Source organism: Nothobranchius furzeri, chromosome 5 (assembly GCF_043380555.1).
Source record: "Nothobranchius furzeri strain GRZ-AD chromosome 5, NfurGRZ-RIMD1, whole genome shotgun sequence".
NCBI lineage: Eukaryota > Metazoa > Chordata > Actinopteri > Cyprinodontiformes > Nothobranchiidae > Nothobranchius > Nothobranchius furzeri.
This window is the reverse complement of record NC_091745.1, coordinates 49605628-49628156: the sequence shown is the minus strand read 5'-3', so window position 1 is coordinate 49628156 and position 22529 is coordinate 49605628. Positions and strand designations below refer to the sequence as shown.

At 45.3% G+C, this 22529-nt stretch overlaps 1 protein-coding gene across 2 annotated transcripts in view; it reads left to right on the top strand.

Annotated features, from left to right (window-relative positions):
- The window catches only part of LOC107378864 (intermembrane lipid transfer protein VPS13B), a 462085-nt gene that overhangs the window by 425157 nt on the left and 14399 nt on the right, over positions 1–22529 (top strand). For both annotated transcript variants that reach the window (XM_015949323.3, XM_015949324.3), the window contains exons 47-54: positions 8048–8203; positions 9415–9681; positions 14352–14435; positions 14728–14903; positions 17144–17314; positions 20162–20369; positions 21358–21546; positions 21975–22121. In XM_015949323.3, coding sequence (XP_015804809.3) covers positions 8048–8203; positions 9415–9681; positions 14352–14435; positions 14728–14903; positions 17144–17314; positions 20162–20369; positions 21358–21546; positions 21975–22121 — 1398 coding nt within the window. The remainder of the gene's footprint in view (positions 1–8047; positions 8204–9414; positions 9682–14351; positions 14436–14727; positions 14904–17143; positions 17315–20161; positions 20370–21357; positions 21547–21974; positions 22122–22529) is intronic.

Genomic DNA, 22529 nt, shown 5'->3' with positions numbered 1-22529 from the left:
TCTTAGAGTTGCAGATCGGGACTTTGATGTTTTGGTGCTTTGCTTCTTTTGTCTGCTAAGTAGGAACACGGATCTGCAGACAGCTGCCACAATTATTTTATCCTGCCTTGGAACGACTCCTCTCTTTTTTACTTTTCATTCTCACACTAATTTTGTTTTCAGGACAAAGTGATCCATATTCCTTTGTTTGGTTGTCTGGACCCAGAGCTGTTTCTCATTTGTTAGGTGGGTAGTGAGGTCCCCTGTCACCAGACTAGACCAGGCCTCAGCTCTGCATCCCTGTTCTTTTCATCTGCGGCCAGTCTGACGTTAAACCAGACTGGCAGTCCAGAGACTTCTAAAACTATTTTTAAACTGTTGGTTTTTGACATTGAATTTACATGATTTACTTTAACTGTTGGGGCTTTTTGAAGGGAAACTACTGGTGCTGTTCTTCTGCATGTCCCAAAGTCTCTGATCTCATGTTATTGTCTGACTGAAGCTGAATGAAGGAATTTTAGTTATGAGTAAAACAAGCCAATAAACGTAAAAGCTGTCATCTTCCAGTAGTGCAGATCTCCCTGCAGACAGGCATGTGATTTTTATTTTGTGTATGCAGGCACATTCCTGCTAGAGGACAGGAGACGGGTAGTGGTTATGGTGGCTGAGCCGACTCAGTCTCCCTGCAGAAGGACTTGGGCTCCACAGTGGTTCAACGTGTTTTTCAGACATCTGCATTATCAACACTAGAGCTGGGTGTGCACTAATGAAAGACAGTGACTGTTTACCAGGAACCTAACAGTCACTTCTTCTTATGAATGTCCTACATCCTACCCTCCTTTACAAGAAATAGTTGCTAATGTTTTTCTCCTGGAACCAGCCAGTAGACTGTACTCCGATGGGCTTGGTCGGCTAATTGACTCACTGACAGTGACACAGACTGTAGGTGGGACTGTTAATTCTCAAACATTAACACGTTTCCTTATGTTTCAGCCTTTTGTTTGGGTTCTGCTTTGTTTCCATGGTAACTAGAAATGAGGATTGTGGGATATTCCACCCAAAATAGAAATTTAGTCTGTTGACATATTTCCTAGAGTTAGATAAGAGGGGAAACAAAAACGTTTTAACCAGCCCAGTCATTCTTCAGACCCGGCTAGCTTTAGCTTAGCATAAAACACAGTAAGTGAATGGACCCAACTAGCATTGAGAGTTAAAACGTCCTTAAAATCACTCAGTAGTGATCCCAAGTTGGCAAAGCATAGCTGCATAGGAATATCTCTTTAAGGTGGAGGTTCACTGATTGGTTCCTCATGCAGGCTGAACATGAAAATAGTCTCCTACACCTATCTCCTGCAGTAGCTTCTGACAGAAAACAGACGGTGAAACTCTAGGATTATAAAAGCCTGACAGATGTACGTCACACTGTCACTAACATTCATGGACTCACCCATCTGGACTCCCGACGGGGAAGGCTGTTGTTGGTTTAGTCCAGGTGTAATGATAATAGAGGGTAAATTGGATTAAATAAATTGCTTTAAGCTATTTATTATTATTACCACTACTTGGGACCAAAAGCTGTGATAATCTATATAAATATTGATTATCCCCTGCTTGGTTTTAAGATGATTAGGCAGAAGATTCTAGGATTCTTTGTTTATTCAGGGATTGTACACACTTCGCTTTGATTCAAGAAACAGTCAGGTTTATAAGCAAAATAACAATTTATTTTACAAACCATTAAGACTTGACAAGTTGTTTAAACTATTATTTACTGTGAGTGGATGCAAACTAAGATGGTGTCTGGAACCTGTGTGTGAATATTGTATTCAGAATCTCCGTTCTCAGAGCTGAGTTCTGGATGGAAAGAATTTGGTTTGCATATAAGCTATAAAGATGTTATTATCAGAACAACGTTCAGACGCTATCTCGCTGTGTCTACCTCACACAATCTGGAAGACCCCGTTGGATCCAAGATGTCCCGGGGCCGACGACCCCACTGCACCTGGCTTGTAGAAAAACCTAGATGCGCCTAAATCAGTCCTGGGATGTCTCCCGGGTCACAACGATAGATGAAACCAAGTGTCTTAAAAATAACTCTGAAGGAGTTTTGAGTCAGCTTTGTTCTGCAGGAAACTATCGTTGTTTCAGCTTCGCAGGTGCGAAAAAGGTTTAAGGTTTTGACAACGTGTCAAAATCCTTCAGGTTAAAGAGGCTTTCGCTCAGATGGTCGGTCTGGAGCTTTTCTCTAGAACCCTCGAACTGTTTTATCTGAAGCTGAACTGAGGGACAACCAGAGCTGGCTAGTTTTAATGGACTGATGTTATGACTGACTAACCAACCACAGGTTGACAAGTTTGAAGACATTACCAATCATCGCAGAGACACACCCTCTGTGATGGAGACTCTGAATCTAGGCAAAAGGTTAACTTATGTGTCATGCGTTAACTTAACCTTACTTGTGAGTGCAAATGTTATGACCTCGTCAAGTAAACATACTAAACAGTCATTGAGCACAGATTAATGAAACATTTCATTATTAGCAATTAGCAATAACAAAAGTTCATTCAATGATTATTTTTAATTATAAAATCTTCTTTTCTTCTGGGAATAAAGGAGTTTGTTTTAAAAGAGTTCCTCTGTGATGGACCTTGGAGGACAAGATGTTATTGTTTATGTTTTATTATCTCTGCAGTCCAGCTGGTGTGAGGAAGTAGGCTCTGATTAAAGGGGCTAGGTGCAGACTCTCCGACTCCTGTCAGGGGAAAATACTGTAAGATGTGTCATAGCCAGGGTAAGTTGACCTGGCTGTGCATTTGACCTGTGGGATCTCAAAACCAGGCCATTTTGTGACGTTACACAGGAAACAGCAGAGAACGTCTCAGCTAGTAGAAGCTAACTGTTAGCATTAGCAACTCCACCACACAGCAGAATTTATTTGTGGAAATAAGACATCGTTGTATTTTTACCCAAGAAAGGAAAGCGCTGTGTTGCTTTATCAACAAGTCTAAGTTTTGTTTATCATGAAGGCCAGACCTTCTCCGCCATCATGGATGAATGTTGTCCATGATAATCTGGACCTGTGTTATTCTACATCACTTGATCGGCTGGACCACATCTAGTGTGTTTGTTCTAAATACAAACCCTGAAGAAGAACAGATGATGTTTGTTTGTTTGTCAGCCTAAACCCTTAGATTAGACAGAGCTGTCCATACTAAAGCCGTAGCCTAGGACAAGGCTTGGAGACGTGGCTCAGCCGTTATCAGTCACTCCCTTGGGATTAAAGGGAAATGAGAGATTGACATTTTTATTTCACACTCAATAACAAAGTTAAAAACGTGGTAACAGATATGCTTTTAGCTGCTTTACCCGAGGCCAGCTGCTCTTTATTAACAGATGAGGTTAGAATGGGACTAGCAGCAAATGTTAAAACAAAAGCCTGTTTTGTCAGGGATGGTTTCTTTAGATTGAGAAAGAACATCAAATAGTTGGTAAAGTTTATGAAATCAGCCATAAATGACTATTTTTTTTCTCTTGTTTTGTTTATCAGATTAATTTATGAATGGAATTAGTTTCTTCAGCCTGACATGCTCACATCTGTGTGTCTACACCCAGAATCACCAGTTAAACAGACATACGGAGACATGGTTAAGTGACCGTATGGCTGCTGCAGTTGTTGAATCTGGTTGATTTTGGGTTAACCCTAACCCTGACCTTGGTTTGTCTACTATGTGCTGTAGTTTTTGTGTGAATGGGAGTCCAGATCATCATACAAGACTGTTATGGATGAGGATGAATGGTGGTGGTATGGATGTTGTGCCTGTTGTTGAAGTTGTCGGAGAAAGAATAATATTTTATTGGCTGTTTTGTAGATCTGTTTCCATCTGAGTGAGTTAATGATGGGCTGGGTGGAAATGAGGATGTGTGTTTTATGAGATGGGCGTGAGACGTCGACTATGAGCGCCTGTGTTTTTGATATGTTGAGTTGAAGGTTGATGTTTTGGCACCAAGTGGCAGTTGGGTGACCTGTTCCTGTTAGTTAGGTTTATTTATTTACAAGTGTGTTTCCCTCCTGCATTTAATTACAGTCCAACTTTAAAGACTAAAGGCTCTTTGGCCAGTGAAGTACGTATCTGTCTCCAGCCCTCTTTCCTCTAAAGATCGCTGTAATAAAGTCTTGTTAGAGCGAGCCCAGGCCTAAAGCATGAGCACAAAGTGACCACATATGGCTGGCTGGCTTTTCTCAGTGTCACAACCTTTACGCACGTCACAAAGAGGCAAAACAGCTTCTTATTTTTCATTCTTGTTGTCCTACGTGTTCGGTTCATCTGTGTCACTGCTGGGTTCTTTCCACTGCTCGAGTCAGAGCTGAGTTAGATGAATTAAAACAAAAGCACCAGCGGCCGTTTGAAGTTTGAGTAGAGTGGTTATTATGACTTCTCCCTTAAAGGTCAAGTTGAGCCACTGGCACGATAAAGTGTGTGGAGAGAGAGAAGGGGGTAGGTAAAAGAGGGAGAGAAGTGTTGAAATAACAAATCTGTCCTCACAGATGGTGTTGAGGAAAATCAGTTTAATCCAGATTATTACTGGTTTGGTTCCAACTTAGTATACTTACAGCAGCATTTAAATTTGAATCAGAATCAGATGACAGGAATAAAAAAAGACAGAAAATCCCACATTATAGTTGTTTTCTAAGTTTCCTCAAGCCATTATGATCTTAACTGGTCTCCATTACATTGCATGTGCTGGCTTAGGGAATCTCGTGGTCCCCCACCCTAAGGCTTAACCTTAACCTCCACCAGCTGGGTGTTTACACCACTCTGCCACTTCTCCCGTGAGTAAGTCCACTGAGCAAGACGTCTGAGGAACCAAAGTCATTTCCATGCAGCCAGCACAGTGAGGAAAATGACTACAGGCTTTGATTAACAATGTTATTGTAAAGAAATCTGCCTTCAAACGGAGAGGAACGGCTGCAGCGGGGAGTAACACCGAAGGTCTTGACCAAGGTCTCCACGTGCCCTTTGACCTCGGGGGTAATTTGTTTTTCTTACAACAGATTGGCTGAGTGTTCTGTACACTGAAGCAATGACCCAAAGTGTAAATGTTCCAAACAGCCTCTCTGTGCCTCGGTCCCCTGGGAGATGATGGGATCAGTCCCTCCTCCTGCCGCTGCTCTCTTCTTTGGGCTCTTTCTTGAAATTCTTTGTCTTACTGGGAGTCTCACCTCTCCCTCTCCAAGTTTGACATTGTCTTGGCAGTAGGGCTGACATGAGGAGTTCGTTGAGGTGAAAGGTCAGCCACAAGACCTCAGGAGGAAACAAAGCCTGCATATTTATGATTCTGCTGCCATTTTCGTACCAGAATCTTGTGAAAACACACATTGTTTGACAAATGGGATTCCTTACCATGTAGTGGTGAGCGACCTGTGATGAAAAGTAGATAGATACTCGGAGAATGACCTCAGGTGTGATGGACAAGAGACCAGCCCACTAGCCTTTTGTTTGTGGGTTGAGGTGAAGAGGTCATGCAGAAGAGAGACTGCAGCGCTTCATTCTTTTATCATAACTTAGTCGGCGTGTTGCCTTGTGGGTATTGTGTAATGGAGACAGCAGTTAAAACAGTGGTTCGAAGCCCATGCAGATGCCACTTCACAAAGTTTAGGTCCTTTTGCTGCTTTGAGACCCACAATACAAGAGGTTTTATGGTAAACGGGTGGAAAATCGTCACCACTCTAGAGATGTTTGGGTGTGATCAGACAGGACAGCATCTGTTTATTGCTGTGTGTTTACACCAAGCCACACACATCGATGTTCTCCTCAGAGAAGTGATGGATCTGGAGCTGAAAACACTCTGACCCAAACTAAGGGCCTCTGATGTAGATGTGTGGAGGAAGAGCCTTTCACATCTAACCACACACACACACACACACACACACACACATGTGCAGGCACGCACACACGCGCGCACACACACACACACACACACAGGCACGCACTCACACACACACTCGCAGACACACACGCACACACACACTCGCAGACACACACGCACAAACACACAGGCACACACGCACACACACACACAGGCACGCACTCACACACACACACACGCACGCACACACACTCACACTCGCAGGCACACACACACAGGCACGCACGCACGCACACACACACAAACACGCACACTAACATCTCAAAACCAAACCTGCTACTAGTGTGTACTCTAGTATGGTGTTGTGTAAAATCTGTGTACTCTAGTATGGTATTGTGTAGGGATGCACTGATACCGATACTGATTCCAATATCGGTATCGGTAAAAGTTAACCGATACCAGGAACTGATACCAATGCAGTTGCTTGAAAGTGGATTGACTGTAACTTGTCATTTCTGTTCACCTAATATTTTAGTTGTATGATGATTTTTATTCATATATTTTACTTTTTATCTACCTCACAGTATTTTCCTGTTGAAAGCAGAGAAGAAAATAAAATCTGTATTCCAAATCATTGCATTTTTTTGTGTGGTAGAAGTATCGATAATCGGTATCGGCGAGTACTCAGATCCAAGTATCGGTATCGTATCGGTTTGGGAAAAAAGTGGTATTGTTTCATCCCTAGTATTGTGTAAAGTGTGTGTACTCTAGTATGGTATTGTGTAAAGTGTGTGTACTCTACTATGGTGTTTTGTAAAATGTGTGTACTCTAGTATGGTATTGGGTAAAGTGTGTGTACTCTAGTATGGTGTTGTGTAAAGTGTGTGTACTCTAGTATGGTGTTGTGTAAAGTGTGTGTACTCTAGTATGGTGTTGTGTAAAGTGTGTGTACTCTAGTATGGTGTTGTGTAAAGTGTGTGTACTCTAGTATGGTGTTGTGTAAAGTGTGTGTACTCTAGTATGGTGTTGTGTAAAGTGTGTGTACTCTAGTATGCTGTTGTGTAAAGTGTGTGTACTCTAGTATGGTGTTGTGTAAAGTGTGTGTACTCTAGTATAGTGTTGTGTAAAGTGTGTGTACTCTAGTATGGTGTTGTGTAAAGTGTGTGTACTCTAGTATGGTGTTGTGTAAAGTGTGTGTACTCTAGTATGGTGTTGTGTAAAGTGTGTGTACTCTAGTATGGTGTTGTGTTAAGTGTGTGTACTCTAGTATGGTATTGTGTAAAGTGTGTGTACTCTATTATGGTATTGTGTAAAGTGTGTGTACTCTAGTATGGTGTTGTGTAAAGTGTGTGTACTCTAGTATGGTATTGTGTAAAGTGTGTGTACTCTATTATGGTATTGCGTAAAGTGTGTTTACTCTAGTATGGTATTGCGTAAAGTGTGTGTACTCAAGTATGGTATTGTGTAAAGTGTGTGTACTCTAGTATGGTGTTGTGTAAAGTGTGTGTACTCTAGTACGGTGTTGTGTAAAGTGTGTGTACTCTATTATGGTATTGTGTAAAGTGTGTGTACTCTAGTATGGTATTGTGTAAAGTGTGTGTGTACTCTAGTATGGTGTTGTGTAAAGTGTGTGTACTCTAGTATGGTATTGTTCAAAGTGTGTGTACTCTAGTATGGTATTGTGTAAAGTGTGTGTACTCTAGTATGGTATTGTGTAAAGTGTGTGTACTCTAGTAAGGTGTTGTGTAAAGTATGTGTACTCTAGTATGGTGTTGTGTAAAGTGTGTGTACTCTAGTATGGTGTTGTGTAAAGTGTGTGTACTCTAGTATGGTGTTGTGTAAAGTGTGTGTACTCTAGTATGATATTGTGTAAAGTGTGTGTACTCTAGTAAGGTGTTGTGTAAAGTATGTGTACTCTAGTTTGGTGTTGTGTAAAGTGTGTGTAATCTAGTATGGTGTTGTGTAAAGTGTGTGTACTCTAGTATGGTGTTGTGTAAAGTGTGTGTACTCTAGTATGGTGTTGTGTAAAGTGTGTGTACTCTAGTATGGTATTGTGTAAAGTGTGTGTACTCTAGTATGGTATTGTGTAAAGTGTGTGTACTCTGTCGTTGGGTGTGCTGATGCACTAGAAGCCTGACCTGACCTTGTCTTCTGTCTCTGCGTTCTCGTTTGCATCCTCCATCTTCTGCCCGTCCTGCAGCTGCTGCACATCTGCATCGAGGGATGGGGGAACTGGCGCTGGTCCGAGCCCTTCAGCGTGGACAACTTAGGGACTCTGCTGAGGACCATCCACTACAAAGGACGCACCGCATCACTCATCATCAAAGTGGAGCCACTTAATGGTGTCCAGAAGCAGGTAATCAAGCTTTTCACTTAGTTTTCTCCTCAGGTTCAACAAATAACCTGCAGTCTGCCCTGCAGCAACACCAGTAGCTGCAGCTGTGGAAACATTAATAAGGAGGAAGACTAATAGTTAGGTTGTTGCACCTGTTTGTGAGGACTCGTAGTGCAACGTCAGAGTAGATCTAAATCTAAATCAGTCAGATGAACTACGGTGGCTGTGGCTACCTTCAGCTGTGAATGGACCTGATTACCTTCTGAGACTTTTGTTTAACTGCCTGCTGTAGTTTGCTAACAGAAAGTCAGGAAGGACTCCCCGCTGCAGCTTTAGCCACACTCAGACCAAACCGCTCTCCTTCTGCAGGGCAGAGGCATTTCAGCATCCTGCAGATAACCGATGCAAGGCTGTAGAGATAAAACTGTTTCTGCAGCGTTGTGCTCAAAGCTTGGCCTCTGTTCAATAGCTTTTGTCAGGATTAGTGATGCTAAACCACTCCCCTCCCACCCCCTGCTTGGATCTCATGATTTAGTGGTTGCTTGGCAAACAGACTGTTTTCTGTTTTTGTCAGTTTTTGTCATCTGTTTTGTAGAACTAAAATGTGTCCCATCAATCCACAGAGAAGATCACAGGAAATCATAAACCAGATCATAAACCAAGTGTGTGCGGGATGAATCATGTTTGAGGACAAGAGCATATGTGTGTGTCCCTGAAAGAGCAGAGATGCCATGGACTGATGGCCGAGTCAAGTGTTGCACACGTCTACCTCTCATCTCCCAGACAAAACACACTCTCCTTCTGTCCCAAACTTTGTTTACACTGGTTAGCACTGGTTCCACCCAGCTCACAACTGGGAGCCCCATAGTGGTCCAGCAGTTTCAGACAGGAAGCCGACCTCCATCCGTCTGAGTTCCCCTCATGCTCTGTGGCTTGGTAGTCGTTTCATGATATGCTGAATGCTGTTTTTATGAATCACATGGTGTTTATGTTCAGCAAGCTGCTAAAAAGTATTGAATCACTGCCCATAAATAGACCTAAGACAGGATTTATGGGCAGATTTCCTTTTTAGGACATGATATATTTTCTTGCACGCATTCGTACGCCCACACATGCATGACATCAGCACTCAGATAGAAATGGAAACATCACATTCTTGGCACGGTGAACATGTGCGGATTCTGCCGGGTAAGCATGTTAAACGTAGATGCTCATCTTTCTTTCTCCTCCAGGTGATCATCTGTGGGCGGCAGGTGATGTGCAGCTACCTGACTCAGGACATTGAGCTGCGAGTTGTGCAGCACTACGTCGGTCCTGATGGACAGACGGTGGTCAGAGAGCACTGTGACTGCCTGGAGGCAGGAGCCAAGCTGCCTTCCTATGTGCTGGAGGATGTTGAGATGACAGAGCTGTGTGTGAGGGCACAAGGGGACGAGGACTGGTCCCAGGATGTTCAGCTGGAGAGGAGGGACAAGAACATCAGCAGCTCCGTAGTACAGGTAGAAGGTCATGACCCAACTCTGAGATGTTTCCCCTAACCTAGAGCTTTTACGAAGATCACAGATGCTGTTTCCTCTCATCCGTCTGTGGTTCTGTCCCAGTGCAGCACTGAACACATGCGAGTTCCAGTTCAGTCAGGATCATTATGAGATCTGGTAACGGGTTTCATGGGCAAAACTCCCTAAAACATTTCCTCATAGACGTTTATGGGATTTTGGTGTAGCCCCGCACCGTTTGGAGCTCTCAGGGAGACATCCTTCAGAGTTTAAACAGGTCACAGGAAGGGGGACTTTACATGACTTTTATGGTTAATCCCAGTTCAGGTTTTACAGTTTTTTTCTACTGACTTGATGGCTTGAGGTCTTACGTCATCACACTCTACTCCCACAGCACACACAGGCCCATCACCGCCCAGATTAGGTTCTGTAATAACCAGATTATCTACTCTCTGTAGGCCTTCATATCTTCTGCATAGGGTTGGGGTTAGCTGTAGAGGTCAGACAGGAGAGGGGCAGCGGCCCTAGCTCTAGGATGCGTTTGATAGAGACGCAGATGAAAGGCAGCTGATAAATGTGGAAGCCAGACAGGAAAGATGCTCACACCAGCCCTAGCTCTCCATCCCTACACGTCTGGAGCTGGTGACTGGACCATCAAATGTGACCGGATCCTCCTCTTCTGGGTGGCCACGGTTGCCGAGCTTCCGTTCTGCTTGTCGCTGTTAGGAAACAGACTGAGATCTTCCACTTAGATAGGCTTACAAAGCCCTCCAACCCTCAACCTGAGCCTGTTGAGAGGCAGAGAACCGCTTATGCTCTCTCATAACAACACTAACCATAAACAGGAAACACTGGCTGGTATGTGGGCACAGGGAAAGGCTTTGAAGGCACTTTCACACTGCTGGATCAGAGCCAGCTCTAGCCTTGCTCCTAGTTGTTCCTCTCTCATTTCTTTATTAGCCTCCAAATGTGGGTTTGATCATCTCATACTTAGCTGCGCTGTCTGCTGTTATCTTCTTGTTAGGTTAGTCATTCATGACACATGAGGAGTACAGAGCTGCCTGGACTAGTAGCTGCTTCCTCACATCTCTGTCTGGGTCTTGTTTCCTGTCACTTCACTTTGTTGTTTCCTCCCTTTTTTACTTCAGCCCACTCATTTATCTTTTATCCCCCCACCCATTACCCCTCATGGCATCAAGTCTGTCCAGCCGTCCCACCCAGAAACTCCTTCTTTCCTCGTCTTCTTCTGTATCAGTGATCCATCTGAAGGAACTCCTCTCCCTTATCTCCCTCCCCTAAACTCCTGCTTCACGTGTAATCTTTTTCCATGTTCCTGTACTATGAACAAAGCTCAGGAGGTTGTCATGACCTTATTTGCAAGTGTTTTTCACTGGATCAGGCCTTTATGCAATCCTTTTGCCAAATCTACTTCCCCTCATCCCAACAAAGCCCATAAATCAGGACGGACTAGTAACTCTGCTGTCCCCAGCAGTAAAGGAAGTCCCCCGTCTGTCATAAACTCTACTCCATAATGTGTTTTGGCTCCTTTGTGCCTTAATGAGGAGCGAGGACCAACTGGGACAAACACCACTGACATGTTAGGAGAGCTCAGTCTTCGGTGGGCACATTCTCAGCTTTTAGATCTCGCTGTGAATTTACTGCCTGTAATACCACATGGTCTGGCTCTCAAGGCTCTCAGTCGCCACGGCCATAATGTTGCACCGGGGAGTTTTGCTGCTTAAAGGAGCCAAGAAACAATGATTTTAGGACAAAAGTGATCATTTCATACTTAGAGCACAGAGACAGCTTAGGCGTCCAATCCTGCATCATGAAAAAAGACAAGTTTGGGCTCCACAAAACAGAAATGAACTCAATATTTAGTAGATCCTCCTTTTGCAGAAATAACAGCCTCATGTTCTTCTGCATGAAGGCCTGAGTAGATGTTGAGCAGTGTTTAGGGTCGTCTTGTTGAAAGGTCCAGCCCTGGTGCAGCTACAGCTTTGTGACTGTAGGGTTTGGTAAATTGAGTGGTTTAAGAGCTCAATATTACCTCTACTTACGACCAATAAGCTGTGATACTCTATCTAAATATAGAATATCAACCCTGCTTGGTCTTTACTGTGTTCATCAGAAGATTGTACACACTTCGTTTTGATTCAGAAAAGAGTCAGGTTTATGAAAGTAAGAATTTATTTTACAAACAATTAAAACATGACAAGTTAACTAACATTTTACTGTGATGGATGGAACTAAAGGTGATGTATGAACCAATGTGTGAATGCCCTGTTAGTCAGAACTTCCTTATCTAGGAGAGCTGAGTTCTGGGTGTAAAATAATTTGGTTTGCGTTAAGCTATGAAGTTGATTATTATCAAAACACATCAGACGCTATCTGTGTGTCTACTTCACCCATTCTCGGAGACCCTCTTGGTGGATCCGGAATGTCGAAGTCCTCGGACTTCCAGGCACTGAGGTCCGTAGAAGAAACTGCGGCCCCACTAAACCGGTCTTAGAGATGTCTCCAGGTCACAACAGTCGGATGGTACTGCGCGTCTGGGACTCTGAAGGAGTCTAAACAATATCAGCTTGTTCTGCAGGAACTGTTGCAGTATCAGCTTCGCAGGTGCAAAAAGGTTTTGACGACGTGTCAAAAACTTTGATGGTTAAAGAGGGTTTTGCTTCAGATGGCCGGTCAGAAGCTTTCTCTAGAACTGAGAGATCACCCGAGAGCGATCCGGTTTTGATGTTCTCATGTTATGATTTGTGTAGCCAACCAGAGGTTGACAAGTTTGAGGAATATTACCAAGAATCTCAGAAAGACGCCTTCTTTGATCCAGAAGCTCTGATCTGGGTAAAGGGCTATCTATGTGTCATGAGTTTAACTTAACTTTACTTTGTCCTTGTGTGAGTGCAAATGGTGATGACCTTGTCATATCAACATGCTGAAACATATTTCAATCACTGTGATCATAACATAACATTCCTTTCAAACTTCAATCACTGAGCACAGATTAATGAAACATTTCATTATATTATAATTATTATAAGTAGTAATAAACAAACAATTTATTTAATTATTATCTAGCTTATAAGTTGTAGAAGTTCATATTTAATTTAAGAAATCATTCTTTGACTTAGCAACTAATCCGGGCTGCGAGTGTTCCTTATATGGAGGCATGAAAACCTGAAAGATTGGACCTTGAGGAGAGAATGTTATTGTTGACATTTCGTTATCTGTGTTCAGAGCTGCAGGCTCTGAGCTGATGGGATGAAGGCAGGCCAATTTAAAGGGAACACATGCAGTCTTGTGTCTCCTTTTTGACCAGATGTTGAATTGATGTTGAATGGTCAAACTGTACCTAAAACTGACCATTGCTGGACATTACATCACTCATTCCTGGACATTGGTCTCCACAATCTGCTGATATTGAGTGGAATCCATGCGTCCCTCAGCTTTAACAAGATTCCCAATCCCTGCACTGGCCACACAACCCACAGCATGATGGGCCCACCACCATGTTTTAATGTTTTTCTTGGAATGCTGTGTTCTTTTCCCATCATGCATAACGCCCTTGTTATGCCCAAATAACTCAATTTTAGGTTTATCAGCCCATTCATCCATTTTCAGCCACTTATTCGGAGTCGGGTCGCGGGGCCGCAGCCTAAGCCAAGATGCCCAGACTTCCCTCATCCCAGCTACTTGGGCCAGTCCGAGACCCCAAAATACTCAAACTCCTCCACTTGAGGCAGGACCTCATCCCTGACCTGGAGAATGCATTCTACCCTTTTCCGACTCAAGACCATGGTCTCGGATTTAGAGGAGCTGATTCTCCGTTCATCAGTCCACAGCACCTTATTCCAGAATGAAGCTGGCTCATCCAGATGTGCTTTAGCAGACCTCCAGCAGCTCTTTTTGAGCTGTGGGTGGAGAAAAGGCTTCCTCTGCATCCCTCTCTCATACAGCACCTCCTTGTGTAAAGTGTGCTGAGTAGTTGAACGATGCACAGTGACTCCATCTGCAGCAAGATCATGCTGTAGGTCTCAGGTGCTGGTCTGTGGGTGTCTCTGACTGTTCTCACCGTTCTTCTCTTCTGTTTATCCCAGATGTTTCTTGGTCTGCCACTTGGAGCTTAAACTTGAACTGAGCTTGTTGTCTTCCACTTCCTCGCTATGTTCCTAACGGTGGAAACAGAAGCTGAGATCTCTGAGACAGCTTTCGGTGTCCCCTAAACCATGATGGAGAACAATCTTTGTTTTCAGCTCATGTGAGAGTTGTTTCAGACCCCATGTTGCTGCTCTTCAGAGAATATACACAGAGGAGGGAAACTTACAACTGGCTCCTTAAATGAGTGGATTCACCTGTGTATGGAGGTCAAGGGTCACTGAGCTCACCAAAGCCATTTAGAGTTCCAATAATTGGTTCTAAAGGTTTTGGATTCAATAAAATGTATGCCCCTGCCTCATCCTGTGTAAATAGCTGTTGCACACTTCCTGTAAATCCCGTAACCTTGTTTCACTTCTCTCCTGGATGATATTCTAACTGACATTTTTAATCGTAACTACCAGCGGTTTGAACAAACTTTTGCATCCTGCTGAAAAACGCTGGAGTTCTCCCGGGACACGACCTGATCCTGGTTCAGTGGTTAAATGACCTGTTCACTTGTCTTCCTTCAGGTGGCCTGTTCCTCTGGGTCTCTGCTTTATGTCTGGTGTTCTCTCATCACTGTTGAACCAGAATCTCACATGCAGCAAAGAGTGGTGAGTGGCATAGCACACACACACACACACACACACACACACACACGCACGCACACACACACACACACACACACACACGCATGCACGCACACACACAATTTCTTTGGTTTTAAGTTTGAGGCTAATCTAATAAAAGGAATAATGTATCTGAAGCAGTTTTTGACCTTTGACCTGAAGTTTGGACGTTTGAATGAAGATGGAGAATCTTGACTAACGTTCATATGGATCAGAACTATTACATCCTTGTGTGGGGTTGTTGTGATGCTCCTATTGTCCCTCTGTCCTGTTGCAGGTGGTCTTCAGCCCACTCTTCGTCATGCGGAGCCACCTGCCGGACCCGCTCATCGTCCATGTAGAGAAAAGGAGTCTAGGCCTGAGCGAAAGCCAGCTGATCCATGGACGTGGCCACCAGGCACCGCTTTTAAACACCGAGGCCAACCTCACCCACCATCTCACCTTTCAGGCCCGGTCAGTGAAAAAAGTTTTAGGGTTTCTAAAAGCCGTTGCCTATGATAAGAGTCCTCATGATGAGTGTGGTCGTGGCGTACCTAAGAGATCCTTAAAGGAATGTTAAACCTCTTTGATGTCCTCTCGGTTTTTGAACAAGGTGAAAAGAACCACCGTCCTGACCAGCAGCAGTCGGCACGCTGCCCTCTGATCAAACAGTCCTCTCTTCTGCCTCCGTCCTCGGTGCCAGCCAGACAAACTCGGCTTGTACTAAAGCAGCTAGCTCTAGACGGGGTTTGGACTGCTTACATTCTACTGAAGAAAGAAAGATCTCCTCCCAGCACATTCTGGCTCTGTGAGCCGGTAATGAAGGCACCGTCCAAGGGAATCCATGCACATTTCAGAGGAGCAGTAAGCTGTGCTGGCTGCAGCATGTCAGGCTGGACCTCCTTTAGATATGGGCCATAACAGAGAGCAGCTGTGTGTGTGTGTCTGTGTGTGGCCGTTGTGTTGGTTAACTAAGAGATGGTGTGTGACTTTTGCAGCCGTATCCTCTGTGATCAGGATGAAACGGGATCAAACGACCCCATAATATCCAAAAGCATCCATCTTTCTTCATCACACGTTCTGGTGTGTTTTTATCTGGTCGTAAAGTAAAGACCCATCAGAAATCCTCATTTCATTCATTCACCTCAGGTTTTCTCACCCGATTCAGCGGTGTGGCCCGTCTCTCCCTGTGGGTGTGGCCGACCCAGCTACCCAGTGGTTGGCCACGCCCACCCCTAAGGTGTGTGAGAGCCCTGGCTTTATTAAAACCTGTCTGAACAGAATCACCTGAGAATAGTTGATGTGACACCAGCGTTTTAAAGCGCGGTGGTCTCCAGGTGTTGTGGTGAATCACACCTGCTGACAGCTTGGTGCTGTTGTCATTTCTGCTGCCTCTGTGATCTAGTGCAGCTTCTTAGGGAGAACTGATGAAGTCTAAATAAAGCGCTGTGTGGGATTGTTTTTCCCCGTAACTGTTGTATTTAGATATCTGGTGACAACGTTTGTTTTGACTTCGGCTACAGTGAAGGAACCAAAGTGGCCGTCCAGTGACTGGGAACGTATTTGGCCACTGTTGTTTTACTAAAATCCTTTTCATGCGTGCTGAAAAATGAGCTCAGAAACAAGTGAGCGTCTTGTCTTGCAACCACAACGCTCTCGTGTGTTTACACTCCACCCCCCGTCTAAACTGCTTCAAACCACTCAGACTTGCCTTTTGGTCCCTGCTGTGACCCCCCTCCCGACTCCATCCATCGCTCATCCCTCTCCATCCTCACAAACACACTCTGCAAGCCACAACTGTAAACATGCACACATGTACAGAGCTCTCGGATGGATCCAAGCCTGAATGTTCGCTGGTCACCGGCTCGTCTTTCCTTCCTGTAATTACACATACTTGTGGACTTTAATGGACGAGGTAGAGGACAGAACTGCGGTCTGCGACACCAGACACTCAGACCAGCTTTAACCAGATCTGTTATGTTCTCATCCTGGCCACCACATTAGACAATGGAGGGTTACCGTCAGGAGCCCTTCCAGTTTCCCCCTCAGGGACGACTCTGGATGAAAAGCTTCCTGTCAACACCTCGTCTCTCTCCTCGGCCCTGCCGCAGACCTACGAGCTACAACCCCCGTGTTCCCTTTATAGCACAATGGGCTCTGTTAACAAACGGCTGCACAGGGTTATGGGGAATGCTGCGCTTTAGCCAAGTGGAGCTGGATGCTGCCCAGCGACATTCTAGCTGCTATTTCACCGTTTGGATTTCGCCTCTTTTTTAGGTCTTGTAGCAGCGACCGGGGCTGAGGCTGTCCAATAGGATTATTTACTCCCATTTAGCTCTCTCTCTGATCTTTCTGAGTTAGTGTTTGTAAGACAGGACTGCAGCCATGAAGTGAAACCCCTAACCGAAGACAGATTCAACCCACTTCAAGGTCTCGGGGTAAACGTGGAGCTCAGCCCAGGTCGCTTCAGTTGACTGAAGAGAACAGTTAGCTGGAAACAGTTAGCTGCCGTCCAGAGATGTCTTGTTTTATAGTCCAATAAAAGAGTGGATTTTCTCTGCTGTAATCTAAGTAAACGTGCTCCTAATCTGGACCGTCAGATTAAATGCTTAGGCAGCAGGAATCCGCTCTGATTGCATGAGTGGCTTCAACCAGAGAAAGCAGCAGATCAAGTGTCTCTCTGTGCTGATTGTGTTTGTGCTGTTTTCCCTCAGGGAGGATGAAGATGCTTCTCACTGCGCTGTTCCCATCTCCACCAGCCTAATCAAGCAGATAGTGAATAAGAGTGGAAATGAGGAAAACCCGGAGCACATCCTGACTGATTTCTACGGTCCCAGGGCCTCCTCGGAGCCCCCGTGGCCGTACGTGACCAAAGACACAGACAGGTACATTACATCTGAGCTGAGTGATGTTCTCATGGGATGTAGTTGTAGCAGTACTGTAAAAACAACTCAAACCTTTTGATTTCACCTGGATTGGATTGGGACAGGGTGGGGCGGGGCGGGGCGGGGCAGCCACTGCTGCAGCCCACCTCTCCCCACAGGTCAAATGTGAAGAAGTCGTTTCACCATGGTGTGACGAGAGCCACTCATCTTTAACATGACCAGAAGGCCGAGTCCCACTGGTGGCTCTTTAAAGAGACAAGATTGTTGGAATCGCACCATTTAATTACCTAAAACAGGTTTGTGACTTGTTTATCAGATGTCCAGGTGACGCACAACCGACACAAACCCACAAACCGCTCAACCTTCACAAATTTCTTCAGAATCAGAATCAGAATAAGCTTTATTGCCAGCGCTCCAGTGACCCAGAGCATAGGAACTTGACTCCGCAAACACAACCTGACCAAGGTTAAACACACACACATGTAGACAAAAACAGGTACAGGCAGTCACGAGAGCAGCCAGAACGGCACTCATTTCATTAGATGAACGTTGTTGAACGTTACTGTGTCGGCTCCTTTGAAATTTGGCCTTCAACCCAAACAGCTCACCTTCTGATTCGCTCTAAGAGAAGAGTTCAAGCAGCCTGACCCTGTGGAGATCGGCTCCCGTCCCAGCTGGCATCCTGCAGCAGCTGTCTGCAGAGCTCCGGGCTTCATGATGTTAGCTTTAAGCCAGATTCACACTCATCCTGCACGTTTGTCACTTCAAGGCACCATGACACCTCATAACCCAACTGAGTCAACATCTATAATTCTTTATGGTTTTATTAGAGCTCTGCCACAGCAAGCATTAAATCTCACATTTCATAACAAGACCCTCCACCATTGTTTTTAGTTTTCTGTTGTAAGATTCTTGCTGCGTTCCTCCTCCAACATTGTGCAAGGACTCCTTTAATGAGAAAGCTTTTCGTCTTTGTTCACATAATAAAAGTTTGAACCCGGCTCAGAGCCACGCATCAGACCGGAGCCGTAGTCCCCAGCAGTTCGAGCGCTCAGTCCCAGTTTCACACACAGCTCTGCACTACAGCGTACGTGGCTCAGGGATGACGGCGGGGAAAAGACTCGTGTGAAACTGTCTGCACATGTCACTCTGGGACTCGTCTTTTATCACAAACCAGTCACATCTGGATGGCAGCAGTGGAAGAGCCAACCACAGAGTCCTGCTGGATATGTGAGCCTTGTGTCTGACTGTTCCATTCTAAATGCTGAACACACACACACACACAGGTCAACTGTAAATGTCACACTCTCAAACCCAGGATCCTGCACTCTGGAGGAGCTTCCAGAAAAACTAAAAGTGAATTATCTCCATCTTTAAACGCAGAACAGAAGTGAGAGCTGAGGGGGCGGGCAGGAGCAGCGTATTCATCTGTGCATTTTTCTTTCATGTCGTTTTCCCCGATGGTGTTCGTAAGGAGCGCCTCGGTCGAACAGCTGAGAAACCAGCTGAGGGGGATGGTTGCGTCTTTAGGAAGCTGGAAGTATTAAATGTTATTTTCCCTCTCTGCTGGTTTTTAATGGCAGCGGGTCGCCTCCGCCATCATTAAACAAACATCTTGTAGTTATTGGAGTATTTCCATGAATAAAACCCTGAAACTTTTACAGAAGCCAGTGAGCACATTACCTTCCTGTGAGCTGTGTAATCTGATTTATGATCCTCGCTGTCCTCAGCCTCCAGGTCAACCTCCTGTTTAACCACACACACACACACACACACACCAGTACACAGTGATGGAAAGCTGTTCCCAGTCGGGGTGTGTGACAAGTTTGACTTGGCAGGTTGGTGGCTTGATCCAAGTCCAGGTGGCCTTGTGGGAAAGGGAAGAGCAGGTCGTGTTTGAGGCTTTGAACTGGAGAGAAAATGTGGGAAAATGTTTGTTTGGCTCTGCTCTGGCCTCCAGCTCTGTTTGGAGCCCATGAGACCACGGCTGCTTTGAGAGGCCTGCTGTGTGAGTGAGTTGGTGGAAGAAGGATGGTGTGTTTGTTGGTGTCTCAGTGTGCCAGCGTGTGATCCCAGATGCCGTGTGGACTGGTCTCTGAACGGGTTTGTGTTGTGTAACTTGTTGACAGGCCCTCTCTCTCTCCATGTTTGTTTAGTCTGTGTGATCGTTGTCATCGTGTTGATGATCTGTCACTATAAAAGCTCTTCATACACGTTTTATTGGTTTTTGAAACCCCGTACTTCTGCTCTACAGCAGCGCTGCTACGTTTCTGCATGGATTTAATTCTGCTACATGTGTTGCTTGGCAACTTCCACAGTTTTAATATGAATGTAGTGCTAACACACCGCAGGCTGAACACGGCCCTGCAGGTATCTGTTGCACTGTTTTGGGTTTTCTGCACCAGTGGAACCAGAAATAAAGGCCCGTCATTCCTCGAATATCAATACCAATCTTCCTCTTGAGTCAAACCTTGATTATGGTTTCATGTGCATGATTCTGGGTGATCTGCTGGGCCTCTGAGTGGGTTTGGGCTCAGCTACCAGGTGAATTAGTAGTAAACGCGTAGCCAATAATAGTTGATCATTCAGTATTCAGGACTTCCTTTTGCTAAAAGCTCCCTTCCATGATGGTGGAATGAGCTACTGAGCTACTAGAACATGAGTCCCTGTCTGTGTAGATGAGCCAGCTCTTCACAGAGCATCAAGCCTGCCCTTCCCTCTGTGCTTGCACTTGTGACCCATATCTGCTCTGGCGTGTTCCTCCCGATGTAAACGGCTTCTGCCAAACATAAATATAAAGAAAATAACCCCTCCTCTGGTGGTACTAAAGGGATTTTCTACACCCAGGTCAGTGCTGGAGCCTCTGAACCAGTGGGACAGTCCCATGCAGGTGAAGCTGTCCCGCTGGAAGTCTGGTTTGAACACGCTGCTGGTGGAGCTCCTGCCCTGGGCGCTCCTGGCCAACAACTCCCAGTGGGACCTCTGGCTTTTTGAAGGAGAGAAAATCATTCTGCAGATACCTGCTGGCAAAGTCGTCGTCCCTCCCAACTTCAAGGTAATGTGATGCAGGTAGACGTTTACTTAGACTCCCCTTAAGCTTCACTGCCACAAGTTTGAGTTTATTGTGGGTTTTCTCTCCTCCACACACCTTCGGTGATATCTGGTTTGATGTGGAACACTGAATTACCTGTTTTACTTATTATCTCTGATTCTAACGGGTCACTGAGTGTTTCATGCAGGCTGGACATGAAAATAGTCTCCTACACCTACCTCCTGCAGTAGCTTCTGATAGAAAACAGACGGTGAAACTCCAGGATTAGAAAAGCCTGACAGATCTACATCACACTGTCACTAACATTCATGGACTCACCCATCTGGACTCACGACGGGGAAAGCTGTTGTGGGTTTTGTGTCTAGGAAACAACGTCTGGGCTAGTAGAAGCTAACCATTAGCATTAGTTGCAGTTAGCCTTAGCAACTCCACCACACAGCATAACTTCTCCAGGTGTGTGTTATTTGTGACACTGGGTGTACGTTTACATCTAGCAGTCAGTAGAGGGCACCAACAGTCCACTCGGCACAGCGAGGCTTGCTCTGAGGCAAGCCAAGCAGCTTCTTCTGAGCGCAGATGTGGTCATCCTTCTGAGAGGAAGAGCAGCCATAGGAGATCTAAAACCAGAGTGTTTAGGTGAAGCCGACAGCAGATGGACCCAAATAAAACATTTCACGTATCTGCAGCAAACCTGGCATCCCAACGACTGGAAACCTTGTTATTTTGTTGCAGTTACAACCTCCACACACTAGATGTCACTGTGGTGTTCGTGTTCCATATTCCACCTTCAAACAAACTCACCATGTTGGTAAAAACTGGTAGCAGGAGATGTGATTGGCTTGTGTAATGGTGCAGCAGGGCCCAATGACTCAGGCAACCATTACAGCGTTACATGTGATCATTATAACCCACTGAGATCATAGAGGTCGAGTTTAAACTGCCATTCAGTCAGGAGTTAAGCTTCACCTCCTCCTCCTTTCATGTAATCTAGGAAGCCTTCCAGATCGGTATCTACTGGGCCCACACCAACACCGTCCACAAGTCCACAGCTCTGAAGCTAGTTCACGACCTGACATCTCCTCGGTGGAAGGAGGGGTCAAACTCAGTGGTGCTGACTCTGGATGAGGAGGGATACGTGGAGGTGGATGTCACCTTAGGAGCCTTTCCTGGGAAACAGAAGGTGAGGAAAGCAGTCAGTCCTGCTCTTTGAATGAGGTTCTTTATGTAGGAAACCAAGCTGCTGTGTGTTCAGAGCGGTGGTGGTCTGGTGAGTTTACTGATGGTGGGTTGTTCTTCACCAGCACTTTGGACAGCCAGACCACTTCTAGTTCAAACAGCTCTCCCCATTAAAATGTACCAGAACGGAATGATAGGCCAAGCGTTCCTTACAGGAAGTTCACTCAGCCGTTATGAACTAAAACATCTACTGTTTGATTGGGGATTATCTCATGTGACCTCTAAGGTGTGGTCAGATAGATACAAACGTGACTGAAGAACAGACATGTTGTATTAGAATCCATCCTGATGTCCTGCTTCTTGCCTTTTGGCAGGAGATGACCATAAAGTCGTAGTAATGAATCTAGTTACTATGTTGTGTTTCTTGTGCAGCTGTGCCAGTTCTGTGTGTCATCAGTGGTGAGGCACGGCATCCAGATCCTGCAGATCGAGGACAGAACCATTCTGGTCAACAACACTCCTTACAGCATGCACTACCGACCTCTGCTGACTCACCATGCTCTGGGACGCCATGATCAGGTCCAGTACCAGAAATCAAACCCCCCTTACTCCAGAAACATGAAGTTCCAACCTCCAGTTCCACACATGAAACACCAGAACATACGGAGTCTGTAGGACGATCCAGCACCTGCACGTCTCTCCTTTACATGTGCAGCGTGTTCTCTTTTCACGTATACACTCATACACTCCAGCGCAACTGCACACGCACGCACACACACACACACACACACACATAGAAACACACACACACACACGTTTTCCATCAGCCCCCAGTGGCTCCTCTCAGGGACGTTAGACAAACACCCAGAATTGGACGCAGCTTTCAGCCTCTTGCTTTCATCTGCTGCCGGTTCCAGAGAGAGGAGCTGTGTTGTGATGTCATTCAGAAAGCCTTCAGATCTTCTGGGCTGGTGGCGAGGCTCGGCT